General features: G+C 43.3%; 1 protein-coding gene across 1 annotated transcript in view; it reads left to right on the top strand.

Annotated features, from left to right (window-relative positions):
• The window catches only part of LOC147639912 (adaptin family protein), a 103,127-nt gene extending 84,033 nt beyond the window's left edge, over positions 1–19,094 (top strand). Inside the window, exons 5-11 of the mRNA XM_086775278.1 lie at positions 3,455–3,683; positions 10,961–11,127; positions 11,981–12,190; positions 12,585–12,695; positions 17,171–17,347; positions 17,535–18,011; positions 18,167–19,094. Of these exons, the coding sequence (XP_086631404.1) occupies positions 3,455–3,683; positions 10,961–11,127; positions 11,981–12,190; positions 12,585–12,695; positions 17,171–17,347; positions 17,535–18,011; positions 18,167–18,463 (1,668 nt within the window). The 3' untranslated portion in view covers positions 18,464–19,094. The remainder of the gene's footprint in view (positions 1–3,454; positions 3,684–10,960; positions 11,128–11,980; positions 12,191–12,584; positions 12,696–17,170; positions 17,348–17,534; positions 18,012–18,166) is intronic.
• The last annotated feature ends 1,516 nt before the right edge of the window (positions 19,095–20,610 follow it).

The raw sequence follows: 20,610 nt of genomic DNA, 5'->3' as shown, positions 1-20,610 counted from the left end.
TGGTATTAGAGCGAGGTTAATTCATCAACCCGGATGCGTTTTTTAAGATGTCACTACTGATGCTGCCGTCATCTTCACCTTCGATTGTGGTTGTTGCCGCCGCCGCCGCTTGTTAGCACATCGGCACACCTAGCCACATCCGTCCCCAGCCCTTGTGTGCTTCTCTGTAGCACTGCAGCTACCGCTGGCCAATGTGCCCAGACCAGCAGTGCCACCAACCACCTAACCAGCTGGCGATGCCATTGGACCAGCTGTCCGCACAATATAGGTGCACAACGCCCCCCTCCAGCTACCCACGTCCATCTATGCACTTCTGCACACCTTGCCTTGTTGCAACTTCTATCACGGTTGTCGTCGTCTTTCGTTGCCACTGGCCCAGCACTGTCCATTGCTGACCACCTCTATTTGTTGCTGTACCAACTGTACCTATTAGTAGTACTTGCTTGTCATTAGAGTTTAACATCAGTTTGGGGCTTCTTAGAATCAGGTGAAAAACATCTAATTGATCTTGCATCCCTAAAAATTTAGGGCTTTCTTGAAATTTCAGCAATTAGCCCACAATTGAAGCCCTACAAGAGTAGAATTTTGGGGGTTTTTTCAAAATTAGGGAAAAAAATTGCCTGATTGAAGCCTCTACGGTTAGTATGGTGCCTGTGTGTAGCCGGATGAAATTCCTGTGTGCGACTAGGAATGGAATAAGACCTCATGAGAAAAAAAAGGGATTGAAGCCTCCTTCGACACATTGAAGACATCCGGGTCCTTTGCCCTAGATGGAGCATTAGAGTGCAGTGTAGAGCCCAAATCACTCTGGCTATTCAAGGTTTTTTGGAGTCACTCTACCATCGCTCCGAAGGGGGGTTTGTTGGGTATTTTAGAGTCTTTGTCACCATTTGGTCCCTTCACCAGTCTTGACCAATGTTTCACGCACTGAGCAGAACCAAGGTGTGAACGGGGATTTTCCACAGAAAGAAGTTGATGCATTTACTATCAAGGATTGGCCTGGAAGATGGCCACATAGCATGAGCATCACAAGATTTTAATCATTTATATGACTTAAGAGGTTTATAACTGAATGTGTTCACACAATATTTAAGTATGGCCGGACTTATTATTATTTTGGGCATGAATCCCTAGACAGAAGGAGGCGCCTAGATGAAACTTGGGCATCAAGCGAGGAAATGCATAAAGTTGATATTTAGGGCCAGCCCACCTATTTTTGGCTTGAAGGAAAAGCATGGGGCTCATATTAGGCTGGTCGACTCTATTAAAGAGTCAAAGGGCGGCTGTTTTCAGCATGCACTAGCACCAATTTGGCCAACTATAGCTGCTCTCTCTCTCCATCTCCTCTCAGCGCTGGCCATACAGCACTCTCTCTCTCCTCTGGCCATACACAACAGCAGGCAGCCGGGTTGTTTTCTTTCTCTCCTGTACACGAACCGTATAGCAGCATCTCTCTTTCTGCTGTGTGCTGGTCGTACAAGGGGGGCTGCTGGTTACTTGTAGAGCTGGTCATACAGTGCTGGCCGTAGAGAAGACTTACTTTTCTCTCCTCTCTTGCAACTGGCTGCTAACAGTACCGCAGCAACACGGTAATCGTACACTCAGCCACACTTGTGGCTACAGTTGGTGTTCTTCACTCTCACAGTTCTGGCCTTGTTACGGGCAGATTTGGGGCTGATTCACGGACTGTTTTGAGACGCTGTTTTTGGATAGGTTTTGGAACTGTTATTTGGGCAAGAGTGCTGCTGATGCTTTGTGGTGGACATAGTAGTAAGGGGGTTGTTTGAAACAGGTTTCCTAAAAGTTTCAAACGGGTTTCGTAAAATCAGCCCAAAGTTTCTTACCTACAGGTTTTTGCATGTACAAAATTTCAAATATATACTATATAAAATATGTAAAAATAACAGTGAATGCATAGAATACATGGAAACATCAATTTGAAGCCTACATGTGAGACTGTAAGTTGTAACAATTTGCAAAGTACACACTGGTCACTGACATAGCACTTTGCAAGTGGCATGAAGTTTGAACAATGAAAACTTTCATTACAAACAGGGACCGCACAAAGCTCGATGTTGACGTTGAGGGAGAGCGGCGTACGGAAACAGAGAAACGTCTTTATCGAAATATTCGCAATTTTCAGACGTTGGATTTGGGGCCAAAAAAAACAAGTTAAAAAAAAAATGCATGAAAGAAACGTTTCCTTGTAACGTTTCCTACCCTGAAGGAAACGTGTTTCCTGGCAACTATGTTTGTGGAAAATCCGGTGCAAGTTTGCACCTGCACCTTGGTTTCTTGTAAAAGCTTCTATCTGAATAAAGAAGTTCCTACAGGGGGGCCGGCCGTGTGGTGTCATTATTGTATTTGTGTTTCTTCCGTTGTGCTTTCAAAGCTCTGTCTGGTATTTTTGAAGTGTTGGTCTGTCGTTCTAGGTCCCCCATTAGTTAGTCTCTGTGTGTGTACCCATTGTGTACATGTCCACCTATTCGTGTACCCACACGTGTGTGTGTGAATAGACCCTAAAAGGGCTAAGTGTGTTAGTGTGTGTGAACCCACCACTTGTACGTGTGGATAAGATAAGTGTGCCATGTGTGACTTGTCTAGTATGTGTGTGTGATTCCCTTGAGTCAAAAGATAAGTCTTACAGCCTATAAAGCGTGTACTCATCAATCAATCAATCATCTCATTGAGTCGTGCAATCACATTCTCTTGCTTTCAAGTTTCTCCATTTGAGTTTGTTACTCTCTTACTCTCTCTTCACCTCTGCAACCATTGCCATGGCTTGAAGGTTCATCTCTCTCTACTTGAAGCTATATGTCTCTTCTACACACACCACCATGGATATCTTCAAGCCTCCATAGCTGCTGTTCTATGCTAACCCTAATACCATCATGAATGATTTTCCGGGGAGTACTGTGGAGCTCTTGAAGTAGCAAAGATTGGCAAGGAGGAATGCGGCATGGTTGAAGAAGCCGAACACAAAGCGGAGGACGAAGACGGTAGCCGTGTTGACGACGAACAATGCCAAACCTTTGAGCTACAGGACCTGAAACATTACTTACACATTGTCTTGGCCCTAGTGACTGAAGTAACCTAGTGTTTGTCACACAATTACAACCGTGAGGGTTTAACTCTTCAAAGGGACAAGGGAGGCAGTGATTATGAGGTGTTGAAGGGCAGATTTCAGCATGGACAAAGGCGGTGCAGGTCATTGTAGCCCTGGTGGCCAGAATCAGCCCTGGCCATGAACTCGACGCCTGGCCAGGTGGCTGGGCATGTGGAAAGGCCACTTTAGAAGTTTTCCCTACAGCACCTTCTTCTTCTTCTTCTTTTTTTTTTTTGGGTTGTGTGTGCGTGTGTGATGGGGTGAGGTGGGGAGATAGGGTCGCCATCCCCTTGTTTCAGCCGTCAGCCTTCAGGCCCCATTTAATATAAATTTCTTTCTTTCTGACAGGTCTATGAAAGAATCAAGGCCCCATTGATGACTTTGGTCAGCTCAGGAAGCTCAGAGCAGTCTTATGCTGTTTTATGCCATCTTCATTTGTTGGTGATGCGAGCACCTATTCTGTTTTCCTCAGACTACAAACATTTCTACTGTCGCTATAGTGATCCCTCATATATAAAGAAGTTGAAGCTAGAGATGCTTACTGCTGTGGCAAACGAAAACAACACGTACGAGATAGGTGAGTGTTGTCACAGTTTTCCTTATATGCAAGCTTGCGTGTGATTTGGTGCATGTTACATTCGCTACATTAGGCTCTTGTGGGTAGGAGCTTTTGTTCATAGACTCGATGTGTAGGTATATGATTCTTTTTTGTGCTTTACTTGTTATAGGTAACAAAGGAGATTGGTTTTTCTTTTTGGTATTGCATGCTATGGCGGCCTGATGCATCACAATTTTGATGAAGTCAATGCAGCTTTTAACCTCCACTGAAATTCTCTAAGCTCAGTTGCCTTCCTTTGTTGTCAGTCTTGCTGCATCTACATGACGTGCTTTGATTAATTATGCTGTGTGTCTTACATGGAATCTGCTTGATCTGAGCTACATATATAATATACACCCCTCCCCCTCCCCACACACACACACACAAGAAAAAGGCGCACATGCACGTTAGAAGAATACAAAAATATCAGTGGCCCCCATTTATGAGTAGTGCCAAAGTTGAGCAGGGTGCATGCCAAGGGGTCGTGGTTTCACCCGTGTGCGTGCACATGCACATACCCACACAATTACAATCAATGCCCCATGTAGGATTAGTCTTGTTTACACTAAACTTTCTTGAAATGAATTTTTGGGCACCCCAATAAGTTAGGCCTTGGTCACTTTAAAATATCGTCCACCCACTTACTATTATGTGTGAACTTGCAAGCCTTATAAATTCAAAGGCTAGAATAATAATATTAAAATAAATGAATACACCATACTTACCACCTGTTCACATGCAACAAAACATGTTAGAAGACAGGGGCAAGCTTCGCTACTCACTGGTAGACGTCCTTGCTCAGTAAGTGGCACATCATAGCAGGCAAATACACAAATACAAGTCATGCAACAAGAGTTTCAGACATGCAAAGATGGATGCACGTGCACATGTAATGGACAAAATCTCCCTTTCATGAAACTTGTACAAAACATTCTAGTCGAGCATGAATTTGGCGCGATAGAATGTGAAAACCGTGGCCTTCCTATGAAGTGACAGTTCCATAGGCAAGACGCGGTACAAACATGGGTCCTTCCATGGAGCGACAATCACATGGACAAGATACTGTCTTGGGCATACACGTGTGGCACGATACAGGCTCCCGTCCATATGACACAATCTTGGTCACACATGGGTGGCACGAAACTGGCTCCCATCCACGTGACACAAAGTAACTAGCCCTTTCACATGAGACACGGGCCTGGCCTCATGTGAACATGGCACAAATCTGGCCGCTCTATGAAGTGGCAGTTCCATATAAGTGGCACCAGAAATGGAGATAGACCAAATGGGTGGCCAAATGGTGACAATGAGAATCAGACATTGGGTGAACATTTGAGCAACTTACCTCAATCATTCAACAACTTACTACCATCAAAGCACAAGTTGATGAAGGTGATTTGAAAGCCGTCCTATTCACCATCATAAAAGGGATTTCAAAGCAAAATGAGATCCTTCCAGTACTAAGGATGGCTGGCCAGATGGAATATGATGAGCTGATAGCAGTTCTTATTGATGAAGATCGTCATCTTAGAGAGCTGATTGAAGCAACACCTAAATCAGAGAAAGCCTTCCACTTCAAGATGAAAGGCAAACCGGAAAGAAGGACCAGATTATGCAAACATGGTGCAAGAGCATGAAGAAGAAGGTGAAGTTGAAGCATCTACAATAGCCGAAGACAAAGCCCTCACTGTCATGGAAAATCTTTCTCTTAATGAGGAAGATTATGATTGGGCTTTCAAGTTTTTTTTTTTTTGTGAGTCAAGGTTCCTTGCCTAGGATGTGTCCCAAAATCTGAATATTTTGGATTTCTTTTTGTAAGCCTTGTTTGTATAGAATGCTTGGCTCCTTTTTATCTTACTTCCCTACTTAAGAGCTAGGAAGGTTTGTCTATGGATAGAATGATGTATGCATTATTTATGGTCAAGCTCTTGATTAGGCTTGATATGAGAGTTTCAGGTGTTGGCATCATTATGTTCTTTTTTTTTTTCTGGAAACAAGATTCTTCTATTAGTTGACAAAAATAGCTTTGAAGGGCCAAATACAACCTCGAAGGGCTAGATGCAAACTCGCCTCCATGTACGGGCAAGGATCAAAAAACAAGAGGGGGAGAAAGATGCACTTCTCCTTCGGCTGGCTGCTCTATGAGGAGAAGGCTATCTCATACAGGGGGTGGGGGAGGGAATAACTACACCGGTGGTTCGTAGTGCCAAGTAGGCTGACCACCTCTATCTGTGAGGAAAGGGCGAGTTCACGAGAGCCTCAAGATTGCTTTCTGCTGCTTCTGCATATGGTCAAAGCCACCTTGCAACTTCCCCCATTGGCCGTGGAGGGTATGAATGAGGTCGAGCCAAATGCTCGTGATGGACTCCGCATGTGGAGTGTGGGTGCCTTCGATGACTTTGTTGTAGCGAGCTCTCCAAATGTGCCAGGCTGCAATGCTGCCACAAATCTCCCTTCTCTTGCATGAACCTAGAATCCAATGATCAGTAGATGGGGCTGGGACTGGTACTGACGAGATGTGAAGGTGAGAGACCTGAAGGGCTAGCCCCTCACTTTCCTCCTCATAGGCCATAACAATCTCAACCTTCATGGCCCAAGCGCTCCTAGTGTTAGACTGGGAGAAGCATTGTACGCATATGCTCACTTATGGTAGTGCTATGTGTGAACAGGACTTAACCAAGGGAACTTTTTCCAATGTGGTTTTTCCCCTTGGATATCAAGTGTGAAAGGACACTCTACATAAAATATTTTGTACTTCTACATTATATGGATGTGACACACATGCAAGGGTTGACTTGCATGTTGTGGCTACCACACTTTTGGCTCTCTCTCTCTCTCTCATTTCTGTGTGAGCTTCTCCATCCTGCACCTAATCCTAATGTGCAGGTTTGTGTGTGTGAGTGCGTGAGTCCAACACCAACAATTGGTATCAGAGCTGGGACTGCCTGTGGATTTCTATCCCTGAAATCTGCAGCAAACTGTGAATTTCCGTCGGCTGGATCCGTCGCCTACAAATTTTCGTCAAAGTTGCAGATTCCGTCCGTCGTCTGCCTTTCGGCGCCCAGCCCAGTCAGCCGCCTCCGCCCAACCCTGCCGGCGGCGTTACTGCGCAGGCAACCACCGCCCCGCCGAGCCAGTTGCGGTAGTGCCCAGGCGGCCGCCGCCGCCTCTACGCGCCTCCCGACCAGCAGCGCTAGTTCGCCCATCACTGCCGCCGCCCCTCTCGGCCAGCAGCTCTATTGGAGCCAGGACCGCCACCGTCGACCGTCCTTGCTCCGCCGCCCAGAGCCCACGTCCGCCACTGCTCCGCCACCCAGGTCCTCCGTCCGTTGCAACTCAGCGCCCAAGCCCTCTGTCCGCCCGTTTTCGCCTCTTCTTGTGTGCAGTTCGTCCGCCTGCACATCAGTACTGTCCCTCCAGGTGCAGGTACTTGTTTTCAAGGTACTTACATGTTTTGGGGGGATTGCCAGGTTCAACAAATTTTGGGAGATTGCCAGGAAAATTTGAAAACTTGCAGGTGATCCAAGGTTCAGGCAATTTGGGGGATTTCCCAATTTGAGGCCAAATTGAAAAATTGGATAGGTTGCTTTGCTTGCAAATTGGGGGTTTTTCAAATTGAGGTCAAAATCAGCAAATTGAGTCTCTTTCAGTTTCAAAAATTTGGGGCTTTTGTGAAAATTGGCCAATTAACTGCACATTGAAGTGATTGGAGTGCATAAAAATTGGGGCTTTTTAGATTGGAGCATGCAATTGGGCATTACAGCTGTGATTTGTCGCATATGTATACACATTGTGTGTAATTGGACAATTTGGTGCAGGTTTACACTTGCTTCAATTTGCAGGCAAACATTTGCATAGGACATTTGGTTGCCTAGTAGTGCACATTGGTGCTTGGTTTGCTTGTAGGTATATTTTGTTGACATGGCTCAAAATGCTACAAATGTATTTGGTGTGCTCACCGAGGAGGACAAGTTGGATGGATCTAACTACTCCTTCTGGAGTTTCATGATCCGTAATTTGCTGGTAGCCAAAGGGCTTTGGGGCATCATGTGTGGTGATGACACAGCCCACTTACCATACAGCCAGCCACGCCTCAATGGGGAGGTGCTCAAAGAGCTCGTGAAGTAGAACCTGCTCCCACACAAGAGCAGAAGAGATGGGACTCTAGGGATGCACAAGCCATGTCATTGATAGCCCTTTCAGTGAAAAGGACTATTATTCCGCACATTCGTTCTTGCAAGACATCGAAGCTTGCATGGGACACATTGGAAGCAATGTATCAGGTATGCAACGAGGCAAGAGTTGCCTACTTGAAGAGGCAATTGGATCTTCTTTCTATGGATGAGGGTGATTCCATGGCAGATCATCTCACCAAAGTGAAAGATTTGTAGGAACAATTGCTCAACATTGATGAGGTTATCCCATACAGACAGTTGGTCACACCAACACTCTTCATTCTTTACCACCTTCCTACTTGGGCTTTCACACCTCTCTCAACCTCTCTATGAGAGGAGATGGTGATCCCGTCACTTTTGAACAGCTGGTGGGTGATCCCGTCACTCTTACAGGAAGAGCAAACAAGAGCAAACTTAGCGAGCAACCGTGGTGGAGACAAGGCATTTACAGCCAAGGATAAGGGTAAAGCAAAGAGCTTTAAGCATGGGGGACAACAGTCTAGCAAGGCGGACGGCCCTCTTCTGGTGGTGAAAAGTCTGACAAAGGGGATGCAAACAAGCCCAAAAAGAAGGGCAAATGTCACTACTACCATAAGCCTTGACACTACATCAGTGAATGTAGGAAGCGGATTGCAAAAGAGAAAAGGAAAGAAGCAGGCAATGCAGTAGCAGACTCTTCTGATGACAAAGCACAGAGCTATGGCATGCTCGCTTTGGGCATGTAAATTTTCGGAGTTTGATGCTTTTGCAGAAGCATCATATGGTTGATAATATGCCGCCTCTTGAGTCTCCACCAAGACATGTATGTGAGGGGTGTATTTTGGGAAAGATGCAACGAAAACCATTCCCCAAAGATGGAGCTGTTAGAGCTGAAAGTAAATTACAGTTCATACTTAGTGATGTATGTGGTCCAATGCGGACACCATCCACAGGGGGGGCATCTTTACTTCGTCACATTCATTGATGACTACTCTAGGTTTGCTTGGGTTTACCCTTTGAAAGCGAAAGCAGAGGTGTTTGCATGCTTTCGACACTTTGTAGCAATGGTTGAAAATATGTGTGGATGTAAAGTCCAAACACTCCGCTCAGATAGAGGTGGAGAATACATGTCAAATGCATTCAAGGATTATATGCTTCAAAAGGGCATCAAACACCAATGTACTGTGCCTTATACACCGCAGCAGAATGGTGTAGCTGAGAGGAAAAATAGATCTCTCATGGAGATGGCAAGATGCATGGTGAAAGCACAAAAGTTGCCTCACAATTTTTAGATGGAAGCTATAATGTGTGCAACTCATGTGTTGAACAGGTGTGCCAGAACAACTCCGAACAAAGCTAGATGACAAAGCAATGAAATGCATTTTTGTGGGCTACAGCATTGAGAGCAAAGGATACCGTCTTTATAATCCAACAACACGAAGGATTTTTGTCAGTAGCGATGTGTATTTGCTGAAAATTCAGAACAGCCCATGTACAGCTTATATAAAAGTAATGATACAGGCATACAGGACATGTTTGATGGACTATTACCCATTGCAATTAGAGGGATTCAGATCAGCCAGCCCCTGCACAAGAAAATCCTCATGTAGAACATGTGGAACAGCCAGCCATTCAACCCCCTTCTATGGAAGAAGTGGAAGATCTTGTCAGGGAAGAGCAAACAGCCAAACACAGCCAAGTCAGTGCCAAGATGGTTGCTGAAAACTTTGCAAGAAAGCAAACTTGCAGCTCCACTCACAGGTAGAACAAGGGCTAGTTCTAGCCATGCATTGAATATACATCGTGGGGAGTCTGCATTAGCCATGGGTGGTCTCTTTGATTCAGAAGAGCCTTCTTCTTATGAAGAAGCTCATGAGAATGAGCATTGGGTGCAAGCTATGCAAGCTGAAATTTCTTCTATCATGAAGAACAATACTTGGGATCTTGTGGAATTGCCTAAAGGCAAGCATGTCATTGGAACAAAGTGGGTGTACAAAGTCAAAAGGAAGTCTGATGGTACTATTGACAGGTACAAAGCAAGACTTGTGGCTAAAGGCTACTCCCAGAAAAAGGAAATAGATTATGAAGAGACTTTTGCTCCTACTTCGAGAATGACCACAATAAGAGCAGTGATTGCATTGGCTGCACATAAAGGATGGAAAGTGCATCAATTGGACATCAAAATTGCATTCTTAAATGGGGATTTACAGGAGAAAGTATATGTAAATCAAACCATTGGTTTTGTAGTTCGTGGTGAGGAACATAAGGTATGCAGGTTACACAAAGCATTGTTTGGGTTAAAGCAAGCTCCAAGAGCTTGGTATGATAAAATACATGCTCATCTAACCAGCCAAGGTTATGTGAATAGTCCAGCTGAAAGCATGAACGCTTTAGGTGTGAACACCCTCTTATGAAGAGAAACATAATATTAGGGCCTTGGTGCCTATATAAAGCATTGTACATGGGGGAAATATTATCATAATACAATCCTTCTTGTGTTGTGCAGTAACTCCTCTCTCGTGTGTGTGTGTTATCACATCTCTTCTCTCTCTCTCTCTCTCTCTCTCTCTTCCCCCCCACCCATCCATGTCTACACACCAAGGCACCATGGCTTGATCTCTCCATCTCTCCTTCCACTCTCACTCTCTCATGGCTGAAACCATGTTCTTCTACAGTGTACGGCCTGGGCATGGACATGCGTGAGTGTGTGCACTTAACATACTTAACCTTGATTAAGACTTTCATCAGTTCACGGTCAGTATGATGTGTACTCAACCTCCTTAAGAAGTATTGTAGCAACGCATCCCAGAATATGCCTACTCATCTATGCGATCTTTCAATGCACATTTTGGGACTACGTAGTCTTTTGCAGGTGCAATGATGGGTCAAATCATTCCTAACGTAAATATTTTATGAGCGATGTAGATGATGGTTTGTGAAGCCTGGGAGTAAGTCAGCTGTTTATTGTTGCGTGTGACTGTTGTGGCAGAGAGATCTAATGTTGTGTGCTAGATGCAAGCTTAGGGCCTAAACCTACCAATTTGGTGGGCGGGGGCTGTAAACTTGGGTGTATTGAGAGCTCTCTGTGTTGTGTTTTTGCAGTGACAGAGCTCAGTGAATATGCTGCAAATGTTGATGTAGCCATAGCTCGTGAGTCTATACGAGCAGTTGGAAAGATCGCTTTGCAGCAGTATGACGTTAATGCCATAGTGGACAGGCTACTTCAATTCTTGGAGATGGAGAAGGACTACGTCACTGCAGAAACATTGGTAAGTTTATATTGGCATATGTTCTGCAAGCAAGACTTCATGTGCTTTTGCTGGGTTCATGGAGTTTTTTAATTGTTGTGCTTTTGGCCTGCCCCTGTAAAAGGTAGGTTTAAGCAACAGTTTTTTTTGTTGGGGGGGTTGAGGCGGGGTTAGAAAAAATACCCAAAAATTGATGTTCTCTCCCTTTCTCACCCCCCCCCCCCCCCTCCCCCCTATTTACCTGTTTTGGAGTGATGATAAGGATGCCTCCTCCCTTCTCTCTCTCTTGTTGGCCTGAGGCTTTCTTGTACCCTTATGAGCCTATTTTTTTACTCATATGGTTACCAATTAATAGGTAGTTAGTGCTTTCCTTCTGATGTTTGTTTTTCCAATATTCAGTAGTCTCATGGATTCATTGTACTATACTTTGGGTCTCATAGACCTTCTGAAGACGTTAATTTAACTCTCTCTCTCTCTCTCTCTCGCACACACACACACACACACACTCACACTCATGCAAGCAGGTACGCATGCACCCACACACACAGAAACACACTTTTCAATTATCAATACGTGTTACTTGAAATTATTTAAAGAACTTATGTATTCATGTATTAATCTATATGTTGTTAACTCTTAGCAATAATGTTTGTATCACTTAATTATTCTTAGTCATTTATTTTTTTGTCAATATAAATCAAATGAATAATAAGTTATTTATTTAAATCTAGTCACAACCGCTTGGGCTAGAGCCCGTTGGCTCAAAATTTATTTAAATTAACATCTTTCAATATCAAAGGCAGGCCTGTTGAGAACGCTTTCTCTTGTTAAGAGAGAAATCTGTAGATAATTTTTTTGAGGTGAATTGATGCAGGTTCTTGTAAAAGATTTGTTGCGAAAATATCCACAATGGAGTCATGACTGCATTGCTGTTGTGGGCAATGTGAGTAGTCAACATGTCCAAGAGTCAAAGGCAAAGGCAGCTTTACTATGGATGCTAGGAGAATATGCACCCGACATGCCAGATGCCCCATATGTTCTTGAGGGCTTTGTTGACAGCTGGGCCGAGGAAGATTCACCAGAGGTAATCCAGTCAGCATGTGTGTTTGATCCTTGGACAAGCTTCTTTAAGCAATGCTCTGTGTTCTTGTATGTGATTCAAAGAATACACCCTTTGGCAAATGTCCTGTGCAAGCATCATCCCCCTTCCTTTTCCCAATCGGGCTTCATTATAATCTAGAAGTGTACCCACACTGATGCCAAACATGGGTACTATCTTCAACTCCAACAAACCATGCATACATGTAATGGGAACAGATGTTTGTACTGTTATCGGATGGTTGGCTGCTCAGTAAAGGATATAGTTTCATGGCTAGACTTGGGTTTGGCTCCCATTTGATGCTCTATTAACTTCTTAAAAAAAATCTTCATTAAATTTCGAACTTTGGTGGCTTAACACAAAGATGTTCTCTTTGCAGGTTCGCCTTGAACTACTTACAGCAGTTGCTAAGTGTTTTTTCAAAAGGCCTCCAGAGACTCAGAAGATTTTAGGGTCAGCACTTGCAGCTGCTATATCAGATGCTCATCAGGTGATTTGCTCAAAAAAAAAAAAAAACCCACCAAAAAGAAAAAGAACCCCACAAAAATTTATGTGCACCCTCTCTTTTCCACACTTCTGGACCTAGGCTCTAGGTCATTGCTGCCACTGCTGCACTGGCCGCCTGTTTCAATTTTCACCACTCATTGCAATTCTCCCCTTTCAAATTTTCGATTCACCCTTCCTCTGCTTTAAAATTCAGCCCTGCCAATTTTGCAACCCCTTCCCACGGCCTGCCCCTCCCCTCTTCTTCCTTTTTTCAATGTGTCTGTGTCTTCAATTTTTGATTTTCTTTGTTTTTTGAATTTCTCTGCACAAATGGCTACCATGACACCCTCTAATTGGTGCAATGAGAAATTTGGGAAGTTGAGAGATGCCTTGCAGCTCATGAAATCCTATGTTGCAAATAAACCAGACAAGCCTCCCTCAATGGCACGGAGCATACACGATGGATTCCTCATTGTTTGGGAGATTTTGATGCAACAGAACGACAAGATTGCTAGGCTTAGAGGGGAACTTGACCTCTTGAAAGACGAGCAAAACAAGAAGTTTGAGGAATCTTTGCGAGAGGTCCTACAACTGGAACTCATCCAATGTCAAAGAGATAAGTGCTGCCCTCCAGGCTGAATTAGATTCTCTTAAAGCAAATTCTGTCCTATAAGAGGACTTGAAAGAGATGGGCTGAGATCAAAGAGGAGAGTGCAGGTTTGTGCAAAGATTTTCAGGATTTTGAGAACTGGCTGAAACCTCCAAATGGGTTAAGGTGGTGAAGAAATGGAAGCCAAACCACTCTCAAAATGAAATCATGGTAGCCATGCTTGAGGAAGACAAGCATAGACAAGTGTGAACCCTTCATGAGATAGTTACAAGACTTGTCAAAGAGAGCTCACCTCACCCAAGGAGGATGGGGTGAAATTATGCAGGCATTCGGGTGTTGGCCACTTTTGGTTAACATGGTTCTTCACTGATAACGTCTGCACACATTGTACCAAGCGTCACTTATATTGTAATTCCCGTCATTTGACGTTGCAAGTGCTCTTAGACATTCACAAGTCTTGTACCTCAAGGTTATAACATGAGAAACCCGGCTAGAAAGGCCAAACACTTATAAGAGCCTTGTAATTGGCCATGGGCGACTTGGGTCACTTACTCCCGGGTGGCCAAGTGAGAAAAGGTTTATGAATTATAAAAGCCAACTTCTTATGTTTGTAACAATCCTTCCCACTCATGCAATAGAGTTTATTCTCTCTAATCTTTCTTGCAACTCTAATTTAGCATGTGTGGATGTGATTAGGATTGCACTAATCACGCACCATCCATTGGAGGAAGAACGGCATTGGTGTGACGACGAGTGCGGGAGAAGCTCGACAAAGAGCAACTCTCCACACGTGAGGGTGAAGCTAGAGTAGTGGCTTCGAAAGATGTTCGGATTTGTGTGCTTAATTAAGACATTAATAACCAGTGTCCAAAATTGTTTAATCAAGGGCCTCCAATTGTGCCCAAGTCAAGGGGTTTTGATGAGTTCGAGATCTCGTAGAAGAGGGTAAAATTTTGGGTTAATTGGGAGCCAAGTTGCTCTAAATAGATCCTAATCTCAAGACTCCAATGCTTGAAAATTGAGCTTAATTGATGCTAGTCCGCTTATGCCCACTCGATTTGGGCGCATCCTGGATAAAGGGGGGTTCACCTAAAAATATATAAGTATAGCATTGTGAGTTCAAATGAAGGGGTTTTTTAATTCAAAATTTTAAGGTAAATTTACAGAAATTCATTCATAGAAAGGGTTTTTTTAATCAATTTTTTTAAAAAAACCCATAAGTCTATAAAGAAAAAGCGATTATTTTATTCATAAAAAAATTCATAGTTAAGGGGTTTTTTAAATACCCCTTTAACGCACGTGATACATCAGGTTTCTTAGTAGTACATCTCTCAAGTCTTGGACCCAAGACATGTTGGTGCCTTTCACACATGGCACCATCAAAGAGAGGGCACAGTTCCTCCATAAAGCTAGGTGAACAATGACACTACGTACCTTGAAGTGGGGGAGGATGACACACTCCTTGATTCATTGATTCATAGTACATGCACGGCCCGCGTAGTATACCGGCCTGATTTCATTGGGTAGTTAGGTCTTTTTTTATTTCGTGTGTATGATCTCAGTTTACACATGAATCAAATGTACCACATTTTTGGTCTCATAACACTAGGTCTTTTGAAGACGTTAAGATAATTTTCTTTCTTTCCTGTTGAGGCACCACAGATAGACTACTGAGGCAGCAGACTGAGATGCAGGATACCGCAGAGACATCTATCACTGACCTTTTTGGCCCTCACCAACAAGCTCAGGTTGACACTCAGCCCACGTAAGATATGCCCGGACAGAATTACGACAACAGGGCTAGATGTCCCCACTTAGTGGGCACCCCAAGCACTCGGGAGTCCTTCGAGAGAGCACACATCCTCCGGAGACCCAAACCCTCCACCCGACAGCTTCAGATCCAGGACTTGCTACAGTGACAAAGAGGCACTTCCACGGGTAGTGGACATTGAGGCCAGATACTCGGTCCATGTTATGAGTTCAGACACATGAGGCTGTTCTACAGCCCACTATATTGTACTTTAGGGCCTATGTAGTACATTGGCCCTCTATTTTTCTTTCAGCAGCTAGTTTTTCTTTTTTCATGTTGTCTTGACATTACTCATGGATGTTGGTCTCATAGACCCTTTCTTTCGTAGGCGTTAATAACACCCACTGTTTTGGGGGCATCCATCACTCAACAAACATAGAGAGGAGCTTGAGTCACATTATGCCACACACTAGCTTGCTAGTTTTACCCTTCATATTTACAGGAGGAGAGATTTTTTTTTATATCTTGTACTAGTTTGTTGGTCCCATGGGTCATATTTGGCCCCCAGTGGACGATAATACAATCTTCTTCTTCTTCTCTCTCTCATCAACCTCACATATAAGCTCTCTTTCTTTGCAGAGATGGGCTTTCACTAGCTGAAAGATCTAGTTCCACACTAATTCATTTGTATAATCATTGTCATTAGATCAAGCTCTCATCATTTGCGTGTGAGATGGGGCAATGTTATGGTGGATCTGATGCACTGATGAGCTATGGACTGTGCTCCCTTCTTTCATAGGATGAACATAAAACTCCATATCTGCCATCATGAGGGTGGTGTTTGTTTACAAAAATCCAATCATGTCCACACCTAGCTACACAATAGTTTGCTTTTATTTTTTGAAGTTTCCAAGCCATTGCAAGATGTCGGCTTTGTAGGGATCGCTTGTTGATAGTGGCCATCACTGACCCCGAGGGGGCGGACATCTTGGATTAGAATGACAACATTGTTGCAATAGGGCTTGGCGCAACACCCTATGCGTACTAAGTGCAGATGGTAATGCTGGGGCTAGTGAGCTGTGGCATGATAGGTCTGGCATCTGAATTTGATGATTCTTTCAGACATGCAAGATAAGGATTTTGGTTTGGATCCACCACCCATATAGGATTTGTTGAGTACTTGCAAAGGTTTCATGACCAACACAATTTTCAGTAGAGGCTTAGGTTAAGTTTATTGCTCCTCTTCAACTTGTGCATGTGAACCTGTGTTGGAAAAACGGACACCTAAACTTTGGGTGATTCTTTTCACTCTCTCTGTGATTGATGACTACAGTGGGAAGATTTGCATATACTTTGGGATACTTCAAAATGGTAAGCAAGGTTCAGATTGAGACAAACACAGCCCGGGTAAAGGCATTGGCAGTAAGCTGGGCATTGAATTTATCAGAGGCCCCATCCAATTTGTGTAGCTTTGTAGACCCACTTAATGCCCATAGTCCACACGATTCAAGCTATGGATTTTGAAATGGAATCTTCCTCTTTCTACATGGTTTCCTTCCACCCTAGTCTACATGGTTGACTAGGTTCTATTGAGCTGCTCTATGCCATTGTATCCATATGGATTGCTGGAACATTTGATGGTCTTTTTTCTCTGTAACGGGGGCTGTATAAGGACCATGTCATGAAAAACCATTTGCAGTTAGCTTTCTTACTGAGGAACACATGGAACCTGGCATTTAGCTCACCGCCCAACCATAGAGCCCACCCCTATAATGGAAGTATAGAATCATCTAGAGACGTAGCTCACGTGTGCAATAAGCCTTGGCGTCTGCCTCAATTGAGGCAATAATTGACTTATATAGCTACCCTTTAAACCAGGTGCTATAGTTAGGCCTAATGCGTCTATTAACCACTAAACCTCCCTTCAGATGCCTTAACCCAACCCCTAGGTTAATCTAACCCCAGGTTAAACCTGTTAACAAGCCCCGGGCTTGGGTGTAACAGGCTCCTATGTTTCAGTTAACTTTCCAATGTAGAAGTATACTTGAAAGTGGAGGCATTTTATTTTTTTCTAACACTTCAAACGGCTCTTAGGATCAGTTTTGGTTTGCTGTATCAGGACGTTCATGACAGGGCATTATTCTACTACAGGCTTCTGCAACATGGAGCAGAAACAGCTGAGCGTGTCATCAATCCACCCAAACAAGCAGTTTCCGTGTTTGCTGACATGCAGAGCAGTGAGATAAAAGACCGAATTTTCGATGAGTTCAATAGCCTAGCAGTTGTTTATCAAGAGGTGAGAAGAGATCACATTTTGCCAATCAATTTGTTCATCTTTTGGGGGCTGGACATGTATATCTCATTTTCAAGCATCAGACTTAATTGGGCAGACATTGATGCATGCTTGCTTGCCCTATTCTGCCACTAAGTTGTGGCAAAGAAAAGAGTTCTTCTCTAATCATCCCTTTTCTAAAATTGTGCAGCCTTCCTACATGTTTTTAGACAAAGAGCATCGGGGTCCATTTGAATTTTCTGACGATGGGTCGACTATGGCTTCGGTGGCAGAGTCCTCCGAAAACATGTTGTCGGGCCAGCATGTGGATGCAAATGATAATGACCTGCTGTTGAGTGCCTCCGAAAAAGAGGATACGAGAGGAGTGGTAGTAAGCAATGGCTCTTCATCTTACCATGCGCCAAGCTCATCAACATCAGACATCTCAAATTCACTTGTCGCTGTGCCGCATCAGTCAGCAGCCCTTCCACAATCAGGTGTCATATCGACAACATTTTCTGCAGCCGGCCTGGCTATTGATGATCTACTCGGATTGGGTCTGCCCACCACACCTTCACCAGCACTGACATCGACACCTCCTGCTCTACTTACCCTGAATGCAAAGCCAGTGCTTAGCCCAGCAGCTTTTCAACAAAAATGGAGGCAGCTTCCAGTTGCATCAACCCAGGTAAACAAATGCATGTTTAGTGTTGCAACCACCGTGACTGGGGTGCTGTTACTTGCAGGACTCAGCATTGAAGAGGCATGCAAATTGTAGTTTTTTTAGATGCATTGTTCCTGCAATCATAATCTAATCATTTTTTCCCTTCCTGGTTCTGGCAGGAGTACTCACTCTCACCACAAGCTGTGACGAGTTTAACTGGACCCCAGCCGCTTCTGCGACACATGCAAGCACAGTCAATACATTGCATTGCCTCGGGTGGACAATCACCGAATTTCAAATTTTTCTTCTTTGCACAGAAGTCGAGCTCACCTGCGGGCTCCGGTTACTTCCTTGTCGAATGCATCGTAAACGCCACATCCAAAAGGTGCACCGCAAATTTCAAGATGGATGAGTCTAATTTGACAGAAAGTTTTGCTGATGTTTTCCAGTCGGCTCTTCTAAAGTTTGGTTTGTAGGCTATAGCCTTTCACCTGTGATGTCTTTATGATAGCATGTGTACGGAGCAGATCCACCACAAGAAAGTGCAGCCATGCATGAATTGGACCATTAATTGTGATCTGTTCAAGTGATGCTCTTTATGGATAAGCTTTGACAGTACTGTTATTTGGCATGAGCTCGTACTATCTAATTTCATGAGAAGGTTGCATGGTAGTACTTTCCTTTATATTAGCTACACTGTGAAGAGTGTGAAGCAGAGTCAAACATGTGGGATTATCGATGAGGCGGCTCATATAGAGAATGTGCGGGAATAATGGAGGTGTGATTGAGTCATTGGTCCTTCAATGGAGATTTTTACAATTGGACTTTTTCAGGCAACAAGGATCAATGCACAAAATCACAAGCAAAAAAACACATCAGGATCATCATTTGTTCCCAATACTAGCAACATGATTTTAGTGCTTTGAATCCAAGGGATGGGTCGGGTTGAGAGTGCAGCACAAGGGATGCTTTCTTCTGCAAGACATGTTTGCAAGAGGTGTATTGTGAGGTTGCAAATATCATCCTTCCATAAAGTCACATGATTGATTTTGATAAAATAGTTTTAGGACTTCTGTTCTCAACCCTGATTTAATAACTTTATCATCATCATCATGCTCCCATTACAACAAGGCTGCTCTTGTTCCTCAATCTATCTTTAGAGACAACAGTTATTATCCTTATTGTTTGCTTACAGTTTCCTAACAACCTAGCAACCTGTGAATTTAGCAATGTAATGCACATATTACTTGAGAAATGTTTATTATGCCAAGACCACTAACTTGGTATATATCAGGCATTGCATGATCCATGTATTTGATGGGCTAGCTGTGTATTGCATTGCCTTTGTTTGTGCAAAAACTGCAAGAAAAATGCATTTTGGGATTTTTTTTCCCAATTTCTTATGTAGTTACCATTGTCTTTAGTGGGAGAGTTGTTAACAATTGTATTCTCTCACTCTCTCTCTCTCTCTCCTCGCTTAATACCTCAAACTTTGGCATAAGCCCAAAAGCATGCGTGCCCATGCATGGGTTTTGCAATGGCTTGCTTATTACCCACTTTTGACCATGTCTCTTGTTAACCACTTTGTAGGTTAACATGTAGAGACAACAATGATTATCCAATGTGTGGAATTTCCAATGGGCTGGCTTGAGTGTAAGGGTACCTTATTTTGATTGCTTATTGATTCCTAACAACCTAGCAACCAATGAATTTATCAATGTAATGAAAATATTATGGGAGAAACACAAGACCATTGCATGATCAATGTATTTGATGGGCTAGCTATGTATTTCATTGTCTTTGTTTGTGCAAACAATGGAAGAAATGCATTTTTTTTAAATTTCATGTGTAATTACCATCATCTTTGGTGGGATAGTTGTCAACAATTGTATTCTCTCTCTCTCTCTCTCTCTCTCTCTCTCCTCATCTCAAACTCTAGCATTAGCACAAAAACATACGCGTCTATGCATGCGCTTTGCAATGGCTACCTATGGTAAGACGTTTGGCTATCTTACCGAAGTTGTCGTACCTTTGAGCTTAATCTAAAAACAAGGAAAGTCTAAGGACTTCATGTACATACTTGCTTAAGACTAGTATTAGAGGTTGGGTCATTTTTTAGTTTGGCAAGTCTTTTGTGAAAACTAGTCACTTGTATATGTGTCATTTTTGACATTGATTGAAAATCATTTCCTTGTAATTAAATACTTGCTAAGTTTTTATGTTCTCTATTCTTGTTGTATGTGTTATTAAATCTTGCTTGCTTGATGAATGCACATTAGACATGTTTGTTTGTAGGTTTTGATCTCGAATAACTTCTTTCTCCTTTGCCTTTTGTCAAGGAGAATTATAGTAAAGGCTCTCTTTTTTCTTCCATCTAGGCATAGAGAGCTCTACCCTCAATCCAATGGAAATGAAACATTCCGATGTGACAACATAGTGATATGATGTACGCGCTCTAGTGCATCCATATCTAAAAGTTATAATTGCGGCTCAAGGCAAGGATGCATGTTTTAGTAAGGCTAAGATAAGCTCTCGACTCCAATATATTTGATGCCATTGACGGGGACTAGTTTAGTGTGTAGCTTCATTCGTCTGTTCATTCCAAGATATTGGGATTTCTCAA

The sequence above is a fragment of the Cibotium barometz genome, chromosome 3 (genome assembly GCF_041138505.1).
Source record: "Cibotium barometz isolate CiBa-2024 chromosome 3, ASM4113850v1, whole genome shotgun sequence".
Taxonomy (NCBI): domain Eukaryota; kingdom Viridiplantae; phylum Streptophyta; class Polypodiopsida; order Cyatheales; family Cibotiaceae; genus Cibotium; species Cibotium barometz.
The sequence above is the reverse complement of the archived record's forward strand: the minus strand, read 5'-3'. Positions and strand labels throughout refer to the sequence as shown.